The sequence below is a fragment of the Aquarana catesbeiana genome, linkage group LG06, assembly GCF_042186555.1.
Source record: "Aquarana catesbeiana isolate 2022-GZ linkage group LG06, ASM4218655v1, whole genome shotgun sequence".
Classification (NCBI taxonomy): Eukaryota; Metazoa; Chordata; class Amphibia; order Anura; family Ranidae; genus Aquarana; species Aquarana catesbeiana.
The window spans coordinates 409,551,921-409,569,139 of NC_133329.1; the positions used below are offsets into that span (position 1 = coordinate 409,551,921).

The following is a 17,219-nucleotide window of genomic DNA, read 5'->3' on the forward strand; positions in this document are numbered from 1 at the left end:
GGACCAGTCCTTTTGAATATAGCTGTGTTCGATTAAATGTACACTTAGTTATCTACTTTGTTATTTTCTGTTAGCTAATTATATATATATATATATATAAAAACATGTTACACCCCCTTCCTGTCAAGGCCGTTGTCCAGTTTTCAGTGTTGTGATAGTTTGACAATAATTCAGTCATGCAACAATAAACACAAATGAATTTGATATATTTTAATTGAGACAGACAGAGCTTTCTCTTTGTACTATTAAAAAACAAAAAAAACAAAAACGTTACTGTCTAGAACAAAACATATAAATTAAAAATGCCAGGACAGTATGCACACTCCAAAAAGAACCCTTTTTGGAAAGCAGATACCCCAATTTTTTCCCACAATTTCTTGAAAATGAAGAAATGTGCTGGCATTGAGGAGGTTAAACCTTAACCTTCCTCTCAATAACAGAAAAAAAAATCCACAGGTGGTCAGTGGCATTTAACCCCCCCCCAAAACAATCTCACGCATTGGTGGTCAGTGGCCCTTTAAAACAGTCCCAAAATCATTAGTGGTCAGTGGTACTTTAAACTCCCCCACCCCCTCCCCTATTACTGGTGTTTGCTTACCCTCTACCGCCCCCCCCCCATACAATTTACAATATCACAACAGTGGACCTTTAAAAACCCTTGCCCTCTCCGCCTCTTCAGTCGCGCCTTTCTTTGCCGCAGCCGGAGGATTTAATAAATGGATTTGGCAGGAAGAGGAGGGAGCATCACATTGGTGATCGTTGTGATTGGCCATCACAGCGATCACATGGCGCAGAGCCACCTTGATCAGCTCTGTACATTTAGCCTATGCTCTCTTTTGTCTAATGACAGTGGGAGCAGTGGCATTGTGAACGCAGCAAGTAGACAACCAGGGGAGGTACAGGCAGGTCCAGCCGGACCCCATCCTGCCATTCGGAATACCCGGTCATTGTAGGTGGCGCTCATGTTGCCACAACACACGAATGCGAATGGGCGATCGGTTATTTTTGACCATCATAAACGCGGTTGTGCCTTGGAGTATTATAGTGGAGAATTTGTTGGTCCTTCCTCAGTACCGGACTGCTTGTCCTGAATAATCGCACTTAGTGAATAATACGTCAGGCTTTGTATGTCCTGGATTGTGCATCTTTGACCTTTATCTCCGATAAGTACCCCCCCCCCCGGCCCGCCAGAAAACAGCGAACATCCGCCGCACACTTTAACTTAGCGTCTATGCTTGGCGATCCAGGTGGAACGATTTGACCTGCCGGTAAAGCTGTATAATCACTATAATTTCCCGGACACATAATAGCAGTAATGGAATCCTCCGATGTCATTATATGTCTGAGATGTCAGCTTGGGAATTATTATGAAGCTTTGCAGATAATCGCACAGGAGACGTGCACAGCGCAACATGGCATGGACATCAAACGTCAGCCGCCATCAAAATCAAGCAGCAATACTGCAGTGCACTAGGAATGCTGGGACATTAGAGTGTAAGCTCCTCTGGTACAGAGACTGATGTGACTGGCTCAGTGATCTCTGTACAGCACTGCGGTATACAGTGTCTCACAAAAGTAAGTACACCCCTCAGTCACATTTGTGTAAATCTTTTCTTCTATCTTTTCATGTGACAACACTGAAGAAATGACACTTGTCTACAATGTAAAGTAGTGAGTGTACAGCTTGTATAACAGTGTAAATTTGCTGTCCCCTCAAAATAACTCAACACACAGCCATTAATGTCTAAACCGCTGGCAACAAAAGTCAGTACACCCCTAAGTGAAAATGTCCAAATTGGGCCCAATTAGCCATTTTCCCTCCCCGGTGTCATGTGACTCGTTAGTGTTACAAGGTCTCAGGTGTGAATGGGGAGCAGGTGTGTTAAATTTGGTGTTATCGCTCTCACTCTCTCATACTGGTCACTGGAAGTTCAACATGGCACCTCATGGCAAAGAACTCTGAAAAAAATAATTGCTGCTCTACATAAAGATGGCCTAGGCTATAAGAAGATTGCTAAGACCCTGAAACTGAGCTGCAGCACGGTGGACAAGACCATACAGCGGTATAACAGGACAGGTTCCTCTCAGAAGAGGCCTCACGTCCCTACCCTCGTTACATAAAATTTTAAACACTTTCAGTGAAATCTCTGGGTTTAAAATTAATACCACCAAAACAGAAGCTCTCCCCATAAATATCATACCAACTAATCTGAACACCCTTAAACAGAACTACAACTATCACTGGAGCTCCACATCCTTAAAATACTTAGGTGTCCGGATTACAGCATCATACTCCTCACTATATCAGGCGAATTTCCCCCCCCTATTCCAAGAAATTAACCGCCTATTGAATCACTGGACCGCTTTGCCCATCTCTCTCCTGGGACGTATAAATATTCTAAAAATGTCTATCCTTCCTAAACTACTGTATTTATTCGAGACACTCCCAGTGGCAATACCAATGTCTCAGTTGAAAACGCTTCAAAGAAGAAGCCTCCGTTTTATATGGAACAACGCCTCACATAGGGTGGCGGGCTCAGTGGTCATGGCACGTAAGCTTAAAGGGGGCCTAGGTGCCCCTGACTTCATCAAATACTACTATGCTTCTCACCTAAGGGTTCTTACCTCGTGGACCAACAGAACTGCCCCAAACAGATGGGCGGACATAGAAATGAGCATAACAGCCCCAGTACATCCGTGCTACATGCTCTGGCCGTCCACGACCAAATATATGCCCCAGCTGAGAACTCTATGCCTGGCCCCAATGCTCTTTACACTGGCAATATGGAAGAAATGCTCCGCTAAATACTCACTATCATCCACAAGTTCACCTCTTACTAATATCCTTTTTAATCCAGACATCCCAGACAGTCTGTCCTATGAACGTATGATGCCCTGGACTAAGGCCGGGATTTTTCAACTACGACAACTAGTCAATCCAGCCACAAGACACTTACTATCCTTCGAGGACCTTAACAAACAACACCAATTACCCAAAACAATATTTTATTCATACCTCCAAATCAAACACTTCTTTTCTACCAAAAACCCCACACTATCTTTAGATAAACCTACCCAATTCGAAATGCTATGTGCTACAGGCCCTCATGAACCCCAACTGATATCCACCATTTATAGAATACTCCATGAGGCCAACCCCCTAAAAATAGATACGCATTATTATATGAAAAAATGGTCACAGATTCTCCAACATGACATATCTCTCCTAGACTGGGACAAGATTTGGATCTCCATCTCCAAGAGCTCCAGATGTATTTCCCACAAAGAAATAGGTTACAAAGTACTTATGTTTTGGTATAAAACTCCAGAAAGACTACATGCGGCGGATCCGTCCATATCCCAAATATGCTGGAGATGTAATAAGAAAGTAGGCTCCCATTTTCATATCTTTTGGGAATGCTCTTTGGTTACGCAACTTTGGGAGCAGATCCAAAAGTTATTAGAGAAACTGGTGGGAATCCTCGTTCCCCTGGATCCCATATATTATTTACTTGGTCTTCCCTATCAAGGTCTTCACAAAACAAAACAGAAACTGATGTCATACGTATTACTAGCAGCTAAAAAAACTATCCCCAAACTTTGGCCACCCACTTCCCCTCCCACCCTACCACATACTCTAACCATCTTAATGGATATGCGTAGAATGGAACATCTAACTGCCATTGTTGAAAGTTCCATACAGAAATTTTCTATCATCTGGCAACCTTGGGACGACTATGATGACAATAGTACGACAAATGAAACAGGATGAAATGATAGACGTCTATGGCAATAAACATTTTATATCTCTTGGGCTAACACACACCTTACCCCTCTGTTTGTGCAAATTCTCCTCAACAAGATTTCCTTTTCCTATAGGACAAGTAATGTAATCACAGTAGATTCGCCTAATTAATAACCAAAGGTTCTTATCACTTGTTATTCCTAACCTTACAGTTGTAGTGTAAGATATCCTATGGTTCCTGATAAGGTCATGCACTCTCGATAGACAGTATTGAAGCCTCATGTTTTCCTTTTTTTTCTGAATGTGACAACGATGTTATTATAAATGTCATGAAAAATGTTAAATAAACAATTTAAAAAAAAAAAGAAGAGGCCTCACCATGGTCCACCAAAGAAGTTGAGGTCACGTGCTCAGCGTCATATCCAGAGGTTGTCTTTGGGAAATAGACGTATGAGTGCTGCCAGCATTGCTGCAGAGGTTGTAGGGGTGGAGGGTCAGCCTGTCAGTGCTCAGACCATACGCCGCACACTGCATCAAATTGGTCTGCATGGCTGTCATCCCAGAAGGAAGCCTCTTCTAAAGATGATGCACAAGAAAGTCCGCAAACAGTTTGCTGAAGAGAAGCAGACTAAGGACATGGATTACTGGAACCATGTCCTGTGGTCTGATGAGACCAAGATAAACTTATTTGGTTCAGATGGTGACAAGCGTGTGTGGGGGCAACCAGGTGAGGAGTACAAAGACAAGTGTGTCTTGTCTACAGTCAAGCATGGTGGTGGGAGTGTCATGGTCTGGGGCTGCATGAGAGCTGCCGGCACTGGGGGGCTACAGATCATTGAATCCCCTCCCTTCAGAGACTGGGCCGCAGGGCAGTATTCCAACATGATAACCACCCCAAACACACCTCCAAGACCACCACTGCCTTGCTAAAGAAGCTGAGGGTAAAGGTGATGGACTGGCCAAGCATGTCTCCAGACCTAAACCCTATTGATCATCTGTGGGACATCCTCAAACGGAAGGTGGAGGAGCGCAAGGTCTCTAACATCCACCAGCTCCGTGATGTCATCATGGAGGAGGGGAAGAGGACTCCAGTGACAACCTGTGAAGCTCTGGTGACCTCCATGCCCAAGAGGGTTAAGGCAGTAGGGAAAATGGCTAATTGGTCCAAATTTGGACATTTTCACTTAGGGGTGTACAGACTTTTGTTGCCAGCGGTTTAGACATTAATGGCTGTGTGTTGAGTTGTTTTGAGGGGACAGCAAATTTACACTGTTATACAAGCTGTACACTCACTACTTTACATTGTAGACAAGTGTCATTTCTTCGGTGTTGTCACATGAAAAGATAGAAGAAAAGATTTACAAATATGTGAGGGGTGTACTCACTTTTGTGAGATACTGTAGGTCGGAGCTATATAAATGTATGATAATAATAATGTGTGACTGTGGTTGGGATCCCAGAACATGTCAATAGCAGCGAGTGAATTCTTACATGCCGGTCGCAGAGCATATAGCTGGTCGTGTTCACTTCTTGGGATTCGAAACGCGCCAGCCTGGCCAAAACTCTAAAAATAGTCATTAACAGCGGCGCAGTCAATTTATGGAGCCGGGGAGTGCTGATGACGGCATCTTATTCTTGTGTTTTCAGCTGGGGCCCCATGAGGCCGCGCACAAACACATAACACTAGCACAGAAATAATACCGCGTATTTTGTGCCCGGCGTCCTGCGGCTGCCCCCGCTGTCCTCCCAGACACAGAGAATCCTTCATCCAGACACAAATTGGGCTTTCTATTAACCCCCGGCCACATTCTCCCTGCTCCTCAATCCATCAGTTAATAAATAAGATTAGTTCAGAATAAGGTCAGGTCTCCGCAGCTCTGCATAGCCACAAATCTCCCACTAAGGTGAGAAGAGGGATATGCCTGCAGGGAGGGGGGGGGGGGGACTGTACAAACCTGCTCATTGTTCTCTGAATAAATAACATCAGCTTCTATACAGGGAGAAAGAAATCTGATGACTGCAAAACTTTCTGTACATAGAGGTGAGGAATAGCGCCCCCCCTGCATGTGCAGGACAGAACGGGTACTGCAGCCTATATTGAGTATAAGGTGATAGAAGAGCGGATTCAGTGACATTGACACGGGGCTCAGCCTATACAGCACACTTCCCAATTAAACCTTCTATTATTTATCCCGTATCTGAGATCCGACTATGATGGACACAGATACTCAGCGCTGGACTGGCATCTATGGCTGCGCCCCCTCTGACGACCAATCACACGAAATCTGATGTCAGGCGGGTGCTCAGACCTCACACAGCCGTTAAGTTAATGGACTGAGGCTTGTAATAAAGTGTATCTAAACCCAAGAATGAGAATCTGTATTGCAGCTTAAATGTGGTGGTGGCATTCGTTTTCCTTTTTTTTTTTTTTTTCACTTTTGTTACTTTATTTTCCTTTGCTCATCCTGCCAATAACACACTTCCTGTCCTAGGATGACAACATGCATTCAACCTACTGTATAAATGGAAGAGCAGTCTTGCCACCCTAGGACAGGACTACAGAACACCTCCCCCTTTGTCTTCTCTACATGGTGTTCTGTAGCTCAAAGACTAGTACTGGGCTACTGTTTTAGGTATCACTGCAGAGCACACAGGAAGTTATCTGTTCATTGGGTTTCTGGCAGGATCAATGGGTAATTTTTGCACTTAGTGGACAGCAGTGGCGGCCCGTCCATAGGGGGCGCACGGGCACTGCTCCCCCCCCCCCATCCATGCGTCCGGCCCCCTAATCTATATGCAGGGAGCGCTGGGCACATGTATTTCAAGGGTTTTTTTTTTTAAGCACGTGATTAGACCCTAAGGCTCTAATTGGCTTCCAAAAAAAGGGTGAGCTTGGGGGAGCAGAGCACTGCGCCCCTAGCCCACCCAGTTGTGTGACAATAGCAAATTAATATTCGCTATTGTCTTCCTGATTCTCCTCCCAGCCAATCAGGAAGCAGTTCCTGAGACCCGATTGGCCAGGGAGTCTTAGGACTCTCGGCCAATCAAGTCTCAGTCAGGACCCACTTCCTGTTCGGCCAGGAGTAGAAGCGATGGCCCCGAAGCGAGGATCTGCAGCCCCGGATCCATGTCTGCCTGATCTGCCTCCTTCCTAAGGTAAGGGAGGCCTCTGATCGCTGCATTCCCATCCGTTTCCCACAGGGGGTGTTGGCGTTGCTTTGGGCGCTGCTTTGCCCCCCAAAAAATATTGAGCACCAGCCCCTACTGGTGGACAGATAGAACAAAACACTTAGAATTGTATATTTATCAGACCAAATAGGGTTTGCTAATGAGATTTTGAATAAAGAAAACTTTCCATTTTTATTACATACCTTATTGTAGAGCCAGTGATGTCATCATCAGGTCTCTGTTACATATAGTTACATAGTTACATAGTAGGTGAGGTTGAAAAAAGACACAAGTCCATCAAGTCCAACCTATGTGTGTGATTATGTGTCAGTATTACATTGTATATCCCTGTATGTTGCGGTCATTCAGGTGATTATCTAATAGTTTCTTGAAACTATCGTTGCCCCCCGCTGAGACCACCGCCTGTGGAAGGGTATTCCACATCCTTGCCGCTCTTACAGTAAAGAACCCTCTATGTAGTTTAAGGTTAAACCTCTTTTCTTCTAATTTTAATGAGTGGCCATGAGTCTTATTAAACTCCCTTCTGCAAATTTTTTGTCTCTCTATTGTGGGGTCACCAGTACAGTATTTGTATATTGAAATCATATCCCCTCTCAAGCGTCTCTTCTCCAGAGAGAATAAGTTCAGTGCTCACAACCTTTATAGACGGTGATGGCGGTTTGTGCTCCCCCACAACTTAGCCGCCATCAGTCACAGAATTGCGCAGTGTTTTGTAAGCCGTGTCCCTGGCCCCGAAGATTTATTATCTAAAACACCCCGGAGCGGGCGCATCTAAATCTGCCAGCGGTCGCAGATTGAATGCTCTCAGGTCCCAAGGGATACAATCCACTCCCAGAATTCTACCGATTCCGGGGAAACAAGCCGGAACATTCCTGGGACCCCCTATTTCCTCCACTCATCTCAGACTTTACATGTCAGCGGGGTAATATGGGAATCACTGGCAATGTAGCATCTCAACATTTTTAAACTTCAGTCTGGCTAATGCTAGCCTGGCCCCAGGGCCATCCTAATGAACGGGCACACCTGTGCACTGCCCAGGGGCACCATGTGCATGGGGGGCCAATGATCAGGGCTAAGAAAAGGGGGGGAGCGGGCACTCTGTTGGGGGGGGGGGGGTGTGTGCACTGGCGATTTGTCCACTCGTGCCACTCTCCTTTGAAATAACTGCAACTGATGAGGGACCTTATATAGTAAGCTCCTTGGGGGGCAGAGACTGATGAGGGACCTTAGATAGTAAGCTAATTGGAAGCAGAGATGAGGGCCTTAGATTGTAAGCTCCTTTGGGGCAGAGACTGATGACAGACCTTGTGACGAGGGACCTTAGACTGTAAACTTCTTGGGGGCAGACACTGATGAGGGACCTTAGATTGTAAGCTCTTTTGGGGCCAAGACTGATGAGGGACCTTAGATTGTAAGCTCTTTTGGGGCCAAGACTGATAAGGGAGCTTAGATTGTAAGCTCCGTGGGGGGCAGAGACTGATGAGGAACCTTAGATTGTAGGTTCCTTGGGGGTAGAGACTGATAAGAGAGCTTAGATTGTAAGCTCCTTGGGGGAGAGACTTGTGAGGAACCTTAGATTGTAAGCTCCTTGGGGGCAGAGACTGATAAGGAACCCTAGATTGTAAGCTCCTTGTGGGAGAGACTGATGAGGGACCTTAGACTGTAAGCTCCTTGGGGGCAGTGACTGATGATGGACCTTGAACTGTAAGCTCCTTGGAGGTAGAGACTGATGAGGAACCCTAGATTGTAAGCTCCTTGGAGGTAGAGACTGATGAGGAACCCTAGATTGTAAGCTCCTTGGGGGCAGAGACTGATGAGGAACCCTAGATTGTAAGCTCCTTGGGGGCAGAGACTGATGAGGAACCCTAGATTGTAAGCTCCTTGGGGGCAGAGACTGATGACGGACCTTGAACTGTAAGCTCCTTGGAGGCAGAGACTGATGAGGAACCCTAGATTGTAAGCTCCTTGGGGGCAGAGACTGATGATGGACTTTGAACTGTAAGCTCCTTGGGGGCAGAGATTGATGAGGAACCCCAGATTGTAAGCTCCTTGGGGGCAGACTGATGACAGACCTTGAACTATATAGTGATAACATGTTATATACCAGGTAAAAAAGAGGTATTGAAAGATACTTATTCCAGGAGGTATAGGAATAAAAATGTAAATTAGTAGAAAATGGCTGACACTGTGGTGCTGGCAAGGCTGCTTTCATTTGTGGGCTGGAAATCCACAAACTGTAAATAGGAAGGGAAGGGAAGAAAGTGCCAAACCGGAAATTGGATGTCCACCCAAAGACGATGTTTCCAGCTGGAGTAGTGATAGGAGCTGTCAGTCTAATCTCCTGATGAAGGCGGTGTGGTTAAGCTTCCGAAACGCGTCCCGATTGGCTCACACAGCGGTTGGTCCTCTCACTACTCCAGCTGGACACATCATCTTTGGGCGGACATCCGATTTCTGGATATACCGTCACGGCCACACAGGGCAGCCCGATGTCGGTCGCCCCACATGGACTCCAGGCTCATCTTGCTCCCCACCACAGCCGGCTTTCTTCTCCACCAAGGACTACCACACAGCTCCCAGCTCAATACAATACACTGCAGACTGTCATTCTCTCTCCCCCCCCCCAGCTTGTGAGTTCTATTTGCTTTATATGGTATTTCACGTAAACAATAAATACACAATAAACTGTGCTACACTATGCCAGTTTGGCGCTTTCTTCCCTTCCCTTCCTATGATGAGGGACCTTAGATTGTAGGTTCCTTGGGGGCAGAGACTGATGAGGGAGCTTAGTTTGTGAACTCCTTGGGGGCAGAGACTGATTAGGGACATTAGATTGTAGGTTCCTTGGGGGGCAGAGACTGATGAGGAATCTTAGATTGTAAGCTCCTTGGGGGCAGAGACTGATGAGGGAGCTTAGGTTGTGAACTCCTTGGGGGCAGAGACTGCTGAGGAATTTTAGATTGAAAGCTCCTTGGGAGCAGAGACTGATGAGGGATATTAGATTGTAGGTTCCTTGGGGGGCAGAGACTGATGAGGAATCTTAGATTATAAGCTCCTTGGGGTTGAGACTGACAAGGGACCTTTGATTTGAGCAGCTGTCCGCTCCATATATTGGACGGCGTGAGATTACGGAATACACTTCAATAGTCTGACAATCTCCCCCACGAATATTTATGACATCCAGCACTGAAATAAGATTGCGGTAAAACAATCGCGGAATTGCGAGGACGGCTGTTCCCGCCTGGAGAGGAACATAAAACCAAAATGGAAGAGCAGCGCTCAATGTGTCTTCCTGCGGCATGACACAATTCTCACTTACAAGACGCAGCGCCGTCGGTGGGAAGAACGTAAAAGGAATGTTGACTTTGGTGAGTTGCAGCCCCCACAGATGTGTCTTTACTGTCCGCTGGAAACCGATGGCTCCGTGTCCCTCGCCGCCGCCATAATTCATCTCAGCGACAGGGACGAGACGGACAAAACGATGTTTGCATTGAGCTTGGGAATGAAGAAGTCGAAGTTTTATTCACCGGTGGAAAGACTTGTTTCATAAACACCTATGGGCCCCTGGAGCCAAGGGCCACATGGCTTTGATGAGCCTCTTTGTGCCGTGGCGGTGTCTGTTGGCATTAATGGATGACCGTTGGGGGCAGCGTGGATGTGAAGACAGTAAATATCGCAGAATTGAGGCCGGTAGTGTTGGGAGGTGAGATCTGTACGAGGGACAGAATATTTACTTTGCAATATAAAATGATACATTGTATGATCTTCTTATTGTAACATCTCATCAATTCGATATCCTGCTAACAGAATCAGTTTATCAGCAACGAAAACTTCACTGCTAGACGTTCCTTGCTCAGAACTCCTAGAGCATTGTGGGTAAGGAGTGGAACTACAGTCGTGATTTTTAGTTCTGGACAGATTGTAGAGCGGTTGGGCCCCCTGCCAGGCTTTTATTGCTGTCTGCGCCCCCCCCCCCCCCCACTGGGGGGGAGATTCAACTTCTTGATCTCCCTTGGTGAACATTATCATTGGGACAGAACGTGATGGAAAAAGCAAAAATGTTGAGTTGTCACCAGAACAGGAAGAGAGAGGAAATCTTCCAATGGGGACACCTCTTTAAAATAGGAAGTGGAGGGAAATCTCCTGAACGGTACACAAAAAAAACAAAAACTGACAGGGGTTTATTTATCACCTAATCCAAAGTAGGCTTCAGACCTATCCCTGACCTCTGGAGATGCGGCGTCTCTCTTACCAGCCCTTTCGGAGACTCACATCCTGAAGATTGTAGAGATTTCTCTGGTTTTCTCTCCTGCCGTCAGTTTTATTAGTGGGAATGCTTCAGCAGTCCCACTATTGTTATTCGTTTTTTTATTTATTCATTTTAATTTTAATTTGATTTTATTCTGTACGTTTTTGACTCTGCGTAACTTCTGCATACTTTCAGCTATTAAAACCATTCAACTTTTAAAATGTTCAGCTTTTTCAGCTAATGATGGAACTTTTTTTCTACTATTTATACTTTTTAAAATATTTAGCTTTTTAGCACTTTTTTTTTTAACATTGAAGTGAGTGAGAGCATGCTTCAAATCCTTGAAATCTTCTTCTGCTCCCAAAAGTTTCAGCTCCTTCGTACTTTCACCCACAGATGCCAAACAAACTTTAAAATGTTCGCAAAATATTCAGCTATCTGGCTATATCTTTTCAGTTTGATATCTTTTACAGTTTTTGTGAAAAAGCAGTTTAAGTTTAGTGATCATTTCAGGAAATTTTATCGATTAAACAGAGTGTATTGGGCTGCTTAGAGTGGATGATGTCATAGCTAGAGCACAGAGCCTTAAAAATGATCTTAGTTCCTGCTCTATAAATTGCTCTCACGCCCACAAGATCTACTTGTCATACACAATTTATACATCAAAACGTAGGAATTTTTGTCTAGTTTCAGGCAATGTGCTCAGTTTTGTGATACGCCTTTTACTTTTGGCTGGTGTGAGTTCTACACTTTCCTCCATTGACTGTCCTGTATAAAATTCTTCACATTTCCCAGCGAAACGCACAGCCAACTTCTTTTTTAAATCTCTGGCATGCCCACATTTTTAAGTTTATCAACATAAATTTTATAGCGATACGTTCACAAAAGGATTTATTAAGGCTTGTTTGAAGGATTCTCTCACACTGTCTCTCACACTGTCTCTCACTCAGGCAGCTAGCAGATAGTGAGAAGATGTTTTTTAACGTGTGTTCAGGGGACGGGCAGCTAGCAGATAGGGAGTTGCTATTCAGCATTCCCACATATTTTCACCAGGAAATTTTCTGGTTTATACATAAATTACGGAGACTTATTTTTTATTCTGAAAATGTGGCGGGGGCCCCTCTGTTCCTGGTGGGCGGAGCCGACTCCTCCCCTCAGATCTGCATCCAAGCATCATTGTGGTGAGTATTGTTATCGGGACTGACGGTGAAGGAACTCCAATATTTAGAGTTGTCACCAGAACAGGAAGGGAAGGTAAATGCTTCAATGGGGACACCTGTCTATGGACTTGCCTTGATTCACTGGCATTGCCCTTCTCTGAAGAGCGGGTTCGTGGTGGACTGCTTTCACTGAGGACCTTTGACAGGTGGTGAGGGGGTGTCATTCTTCTCCTCACTGGCCATTTTAACCCCTAAAAACCCTCAACTACTTGCTGCAACTAAATGCGACGGGGGGGGGGGGTAAGATTTGCTGCCCCCAATGGAAAGAATCGTTGCCGTGGCATGTGCACCCCCCACCCTGCTACTTTTACAGGGAGCCGTTGGGGGGGGGGGGAATGGGGTGCGGCAAAAATGCAGCTCCCCTGTATTTTTTCAGGCCCCCAACTACAAGATTAAATGAGGCTAAAGAGAGGAATTCTCATTTTAAAAGGACAAGTTTCCCTTTAGTTACACTTGCATTTAGGGTGTAATTCAGTGGTGGCATGTCCAAACGGGGCGTCGCCCCCTAATCCATGCGCCCGGCCAATAATCTACATGCGGGGGCACCGGATGCATGGATTCCAATGGGGGGGGGGGGTCTTTCTTTTATCCTTTAGAAGCACGTGATTAGAGCCTGAGGCTCCAATTGGCTTAAAAAAAGAAGGGTGGGCTTCCAGTTATGTGACAATGGCGAATATTTTCTATGGTCTTCCTGATTCTCCTCCCGGCCAATCAGGAAGCCGCCCCCCCCCCCCAAAATATACAGCACCAGTGGTGTAGGTAAACCCCCCCTTACTAAAGCAGCAGCCCCTCAACTGTGACAATGGGCGGGGGATCCTCACCCCACACCCGCTGTCACAATTTAAAAACAGCGCAGTTGTGTGGGCCTCCACCTGGACAGCGGATTCATTTATTCACAGAGTCCTGTGAATGAATGAACTACAAGTCCCATCTTCCACCGCAGCAGACAGCTTGTAGTTCTCAATGAACTGTGGGGGGGCGCTAGTGAGCACCTTGGTAAGTTCATTGATTATTCCTGGACTTCAGTAAGGCTCCGTTCACATTTGGTGTCTTGGGATCTCGGGCAGAATTGCTGCGATCTCAAATCGCATTGCCATTCCTTCTCAAAGGCACCTGAAAAGTGGTGCGATTGCGGCAAACCGCAATGCGTGAAGCTTGTCACCCAAATGAAACTCCTGCTCATTTTTTGGGGGCGACAAGCTTCGCACGTTGCAATTGCCACGCAATTCATCGCACAATAGTTGCAACAAAAACGACACAGCGTTTTAGATGCAGTTGAAAATGAATGGAACCTCAACATGTGTTTTGCGATTTGAGATCGCGGGCAGAGTCGCTGCGAGATCTCAAACCGCCAAATGTGAACGGAAGTCTAACTGTCTATATGTACGGGGGGTACGGGGCAGACCGCTGTACTAAGTGTCTGCAGGAGCCGGACATTGCACCCGGGAACTGCCGATCGCGTGTGCAATGCTCTGCAGGCTTCAAAAGGAAAAAAAACGATAATAAATGATACAATGTACCTGAAAAAAAAGATGTGCATTTATTTATTTGTTTTTTTTAAAGGTGAACCTGTCCTTTAAATTAAAATATAACTAAAGGCAAAATGTTTTTTATTTTTAGTTTTGGACGGAGTGGAGATGGATTGGACCCCCTTTCAGTTTTTATTGCTGTCTGTGTCCCCATTATTGAGATTCCCCCTCCTCTATTTGTCCTGTTTACCGTTATCATTGAAAGTGAACGAAAATCCCAAATTTTGGGCTGTCCCCAGAAAATTTATAGAGGGGAAATCTTCCAATGGGGGACACTAGTTCTGGTGATCTGGGGGGTCCCCAAAAAATTCTCTTAATTTGCAGGGATTTCCTCTCACTTCCTGTTTTGCCTCTGGGACAGGAAGTGAAGGGAAATCTGGGGAAAAAAAAAAAATCTGACCGGGGTTATAACCCTCCCCTACTCTATCCAAAATGAAAAACAAAGTTTTGCCTATAGTTCTGCATTTTCCTTTCCTAAACATCTGAAATCCAATGAAAGGGGCGGGGCCAGGGACAGTCAAGCTGGGGGAGGAAAGGGCTAGATGATGCTGGATGTCCTCCAGCCAGGAAATGAGGCGGGGCTCTATCTGATTTGCTGCAGCTTCTAATGCACATTGTGAGAAGCTCACAGTGTGCAGCAAAATCATAGTAAGCCATTTCCACCAGGAGAGGAGCCGGTACACCTGTGCAAGACTGGAGGGAAGGCCAGAGGGAGGATTTATATCCCTGAAAATTAAAGTTTTAAATTCTAAACAATTCACTTATAAAGTGGCTGTAAACCCCTTCATATAGGACACATCCACATAGGGACACACCCCCCTTCACACATCAACAGAGCTGAAGCTGTCAATCACAAGCTAGGTGCTGGAGCTCCCTCCCATGCGGAGTCTAATGAGAGCTGATTGGAAGGAAGGGACACTCCCCCTCCCCCTTTACACAGGAACAGAGCCAAGGCTGTCAATCATAGGCTGTGAGATGGAGCTCCCTCATATGCAGAGCTTAGTGAGAGCTGATAGGAAGGGACACTCCCCCTCCACCTTTACACAGGAAAAGAGCCAAGGCTGTCAATCACAGGCTGTGAGATGGAGCTCCCTCCTATACAGAGCTCAGTGAGAGCTGATTGGAAGAAAGGGACATCCCCCCTTCTCACAGCACACGGGTACAGAGCTTAGGCTGTCAATCATAGGCTGTGTGCTGGAGCTCCCTCCCCTGTCACCTTTTATCTCTTGGTGTCAGGAAAACTTGTCAGAAGTCTGACTTCAGAGAAAGGAGGCAGCAGCCAGAAATGACACTAAGCCCTCTGGACTGAGACAAGTACACACTATAGAGGGATATGCCTTGTTCATATTTCATGTCTGAGGTTTACAAAACACTTTAAATGACATTTATCTGAACCAATGTTTTCCGTAAAAAAAAAAAAAACTGCAAAAATTGCTACAAAATTTTGTTACCTAATTTTTCTCCTTCACACAACTCAATTCTGAACAGCGACGTAGAAAAAAATATTCTTTCTATATAAAAGTCTGGCTGGTTGCTGAACGCTGGATTTCTGATCGCTCAGACGTCCGACAGCTCTTCAGATCCGACGGCGGTTTTTTTTTTTGAGCGCCATCTAGTGAGCGGACAAAAGTTTTAGCGACTTGGTCATGCGACTACCTAGATGGCCGGGTCAAGAGTAGCTGAGCCACTAAGCGGACAACCCGAGGGTTCACCAAACAGTCCAGCACCACGTCGCTGGTAATCGCGTCCGCTCCAGGACTGGCCTCTCTCGCGTCTTCTTTTCCTTGAGTCTCCGCCTTTCCTGTTTCGTCTTCTTTTCCTCGAGTCTCCGCCTTTCCTCTTGCGTCTTCTTTTCCTTGAGTCTTCGCCTTTCCTCTCGTGTCTTCTTTTCCTCGAGTCTCCGCCTTTCCTCTCGCGTCTTCTTTTCCTTGAGTCTCCACCTTTCCTCTCACGTCTTCTTTTCCTTGAGTCTCCGCCTTTCCTCTTGCGTCCTCCTCACCTGACGCAGGTAACACGGGGAGGAGATATTGGCCGAAGCGGCTCCCGATAAGCTCTGAAGACCCGTCCGCCCGTCTCTTTTTCAGCGGCGGAGCGTCCCCATCACCCGTCGCCCTCTTGCGCTCCAGGTAGGCGGTACACGCCCGGTTCAGGTAGTCCAGGTTGGTTCCATGAGAGGTGGCGGCTCCCTGCGAGGAAGAGGAAGAGAAGGGGTTAATGGAAGTCAGGCTCGGCTGGCCTTCTATTATTCCATAAATCTGCCTAGGCTACACTTCTGTCAACTTTTCACATAATATTTATATTCTCGCCGAGTTCCGCCGCGCGGCCGGATCAGCATATTTTCCCCTTCAGAAGGCCAATTACATTTCTCGCCCCGCTCCGCGTCTACGCTCCGGGGTGATGGAAAGATTCCCAAACCGCCACGTCCGGAAAACTTTGTGTTTAATGCTGATCAATCGGCGTGATTTTCCCTCCTGGCTGTTCGTTTACTTAAAATGATACAAAAAAAAAAAAAAAAAAAAGGAAAACGATGGTGGGCCGCGTCGGCCGGTGAGGTCTGGGGGGGTTTGAAAGGCATTGATTTGCCGGAGCCAAAACCATCAGGTGAGCGCTCTGCGGCCCCCGTCGATATGCGGCATAAAGCCATAGATAATCCATCGTGCCTGGGAGGGCGGCTGGATGAGTTTTATCCCGCTCAACGGGGGGAGGGAGGGGGGGGCCTCCAGCGCACGCAAAAGAAAATCGTAATTAGAAAAAGCGCTAAATTCAATAGCCGCCGGCGTGAAGTCCACAGAGCGTAGAGGAGTGCCGATCAATTTATAATTAATTATATGAAGGGCGAAGTCTCCGAGACCTCGAATATAGTTCTGCCTAATCTGTTAGTATTATCAGCCCAAAACATTTGTTTGTTTAGCGGTGAAGGGTTAGAGCCTCTGAGAAGTCTTTAGCACTACTGATCTCTTATTAGGTAAATTAAAGACACTTTAGGGTTTCAACATAAAATAAGCCCTTATATTGCTTTCTTGTAGCCCTGATGAAAGGGGGGAGCCAGCTGACCCCCTGAAATGTGTTGGCTTTAACTATATGTACTTTTAACCAGTTGTGGACACTGGATGTCTTACATCCAAAAAAAAAAAATTTATAGAAGTAAACATGACGTGTGTAGTGCAGATCTCCCTCTCACATTTGTCACAAATTCCTGGCTGTCAAAACGACAGCCGGGAGTTGCTTTGTTAATACAGGAGCTGTGGAAGTTGCTGCTGTCCCAATAACAGATCATCTGATACAGT

General features: G+C 46.0%; 1 protein-coding gene across 2 annotated transcripts in view; it reads right to left on the reverse strand.

Moving 5' to 3' along the window:
• Nucleotides 1-13,122: 13,122 nt before the first annotated feature.
• HSPBAP1 (HSPB1 associated protein 1) overlaps nucleotides 13,123-17,219 on the reverse strand; it is a 115,583-nt gene continuing 111,486 nt past the window's right edge. The window contains exon 7 of one of the 2 annotated variants that reach the window (XM_073634481.1): nucleotides 13,123-16,118. In XM_073634481.1, coding sequence (XP_073490582.1) covers nucleotides 15,585-16,118 — 534 coding nt within the window. In that variant the 3' untranslated portion in view covers nucleotides 13,123-15,584. The remainder of the gene's footprint in view (nucleotides 16,119-17,219) is intronic. The other variant, XM_073634480.1, reaches the window with a different exon arrangement.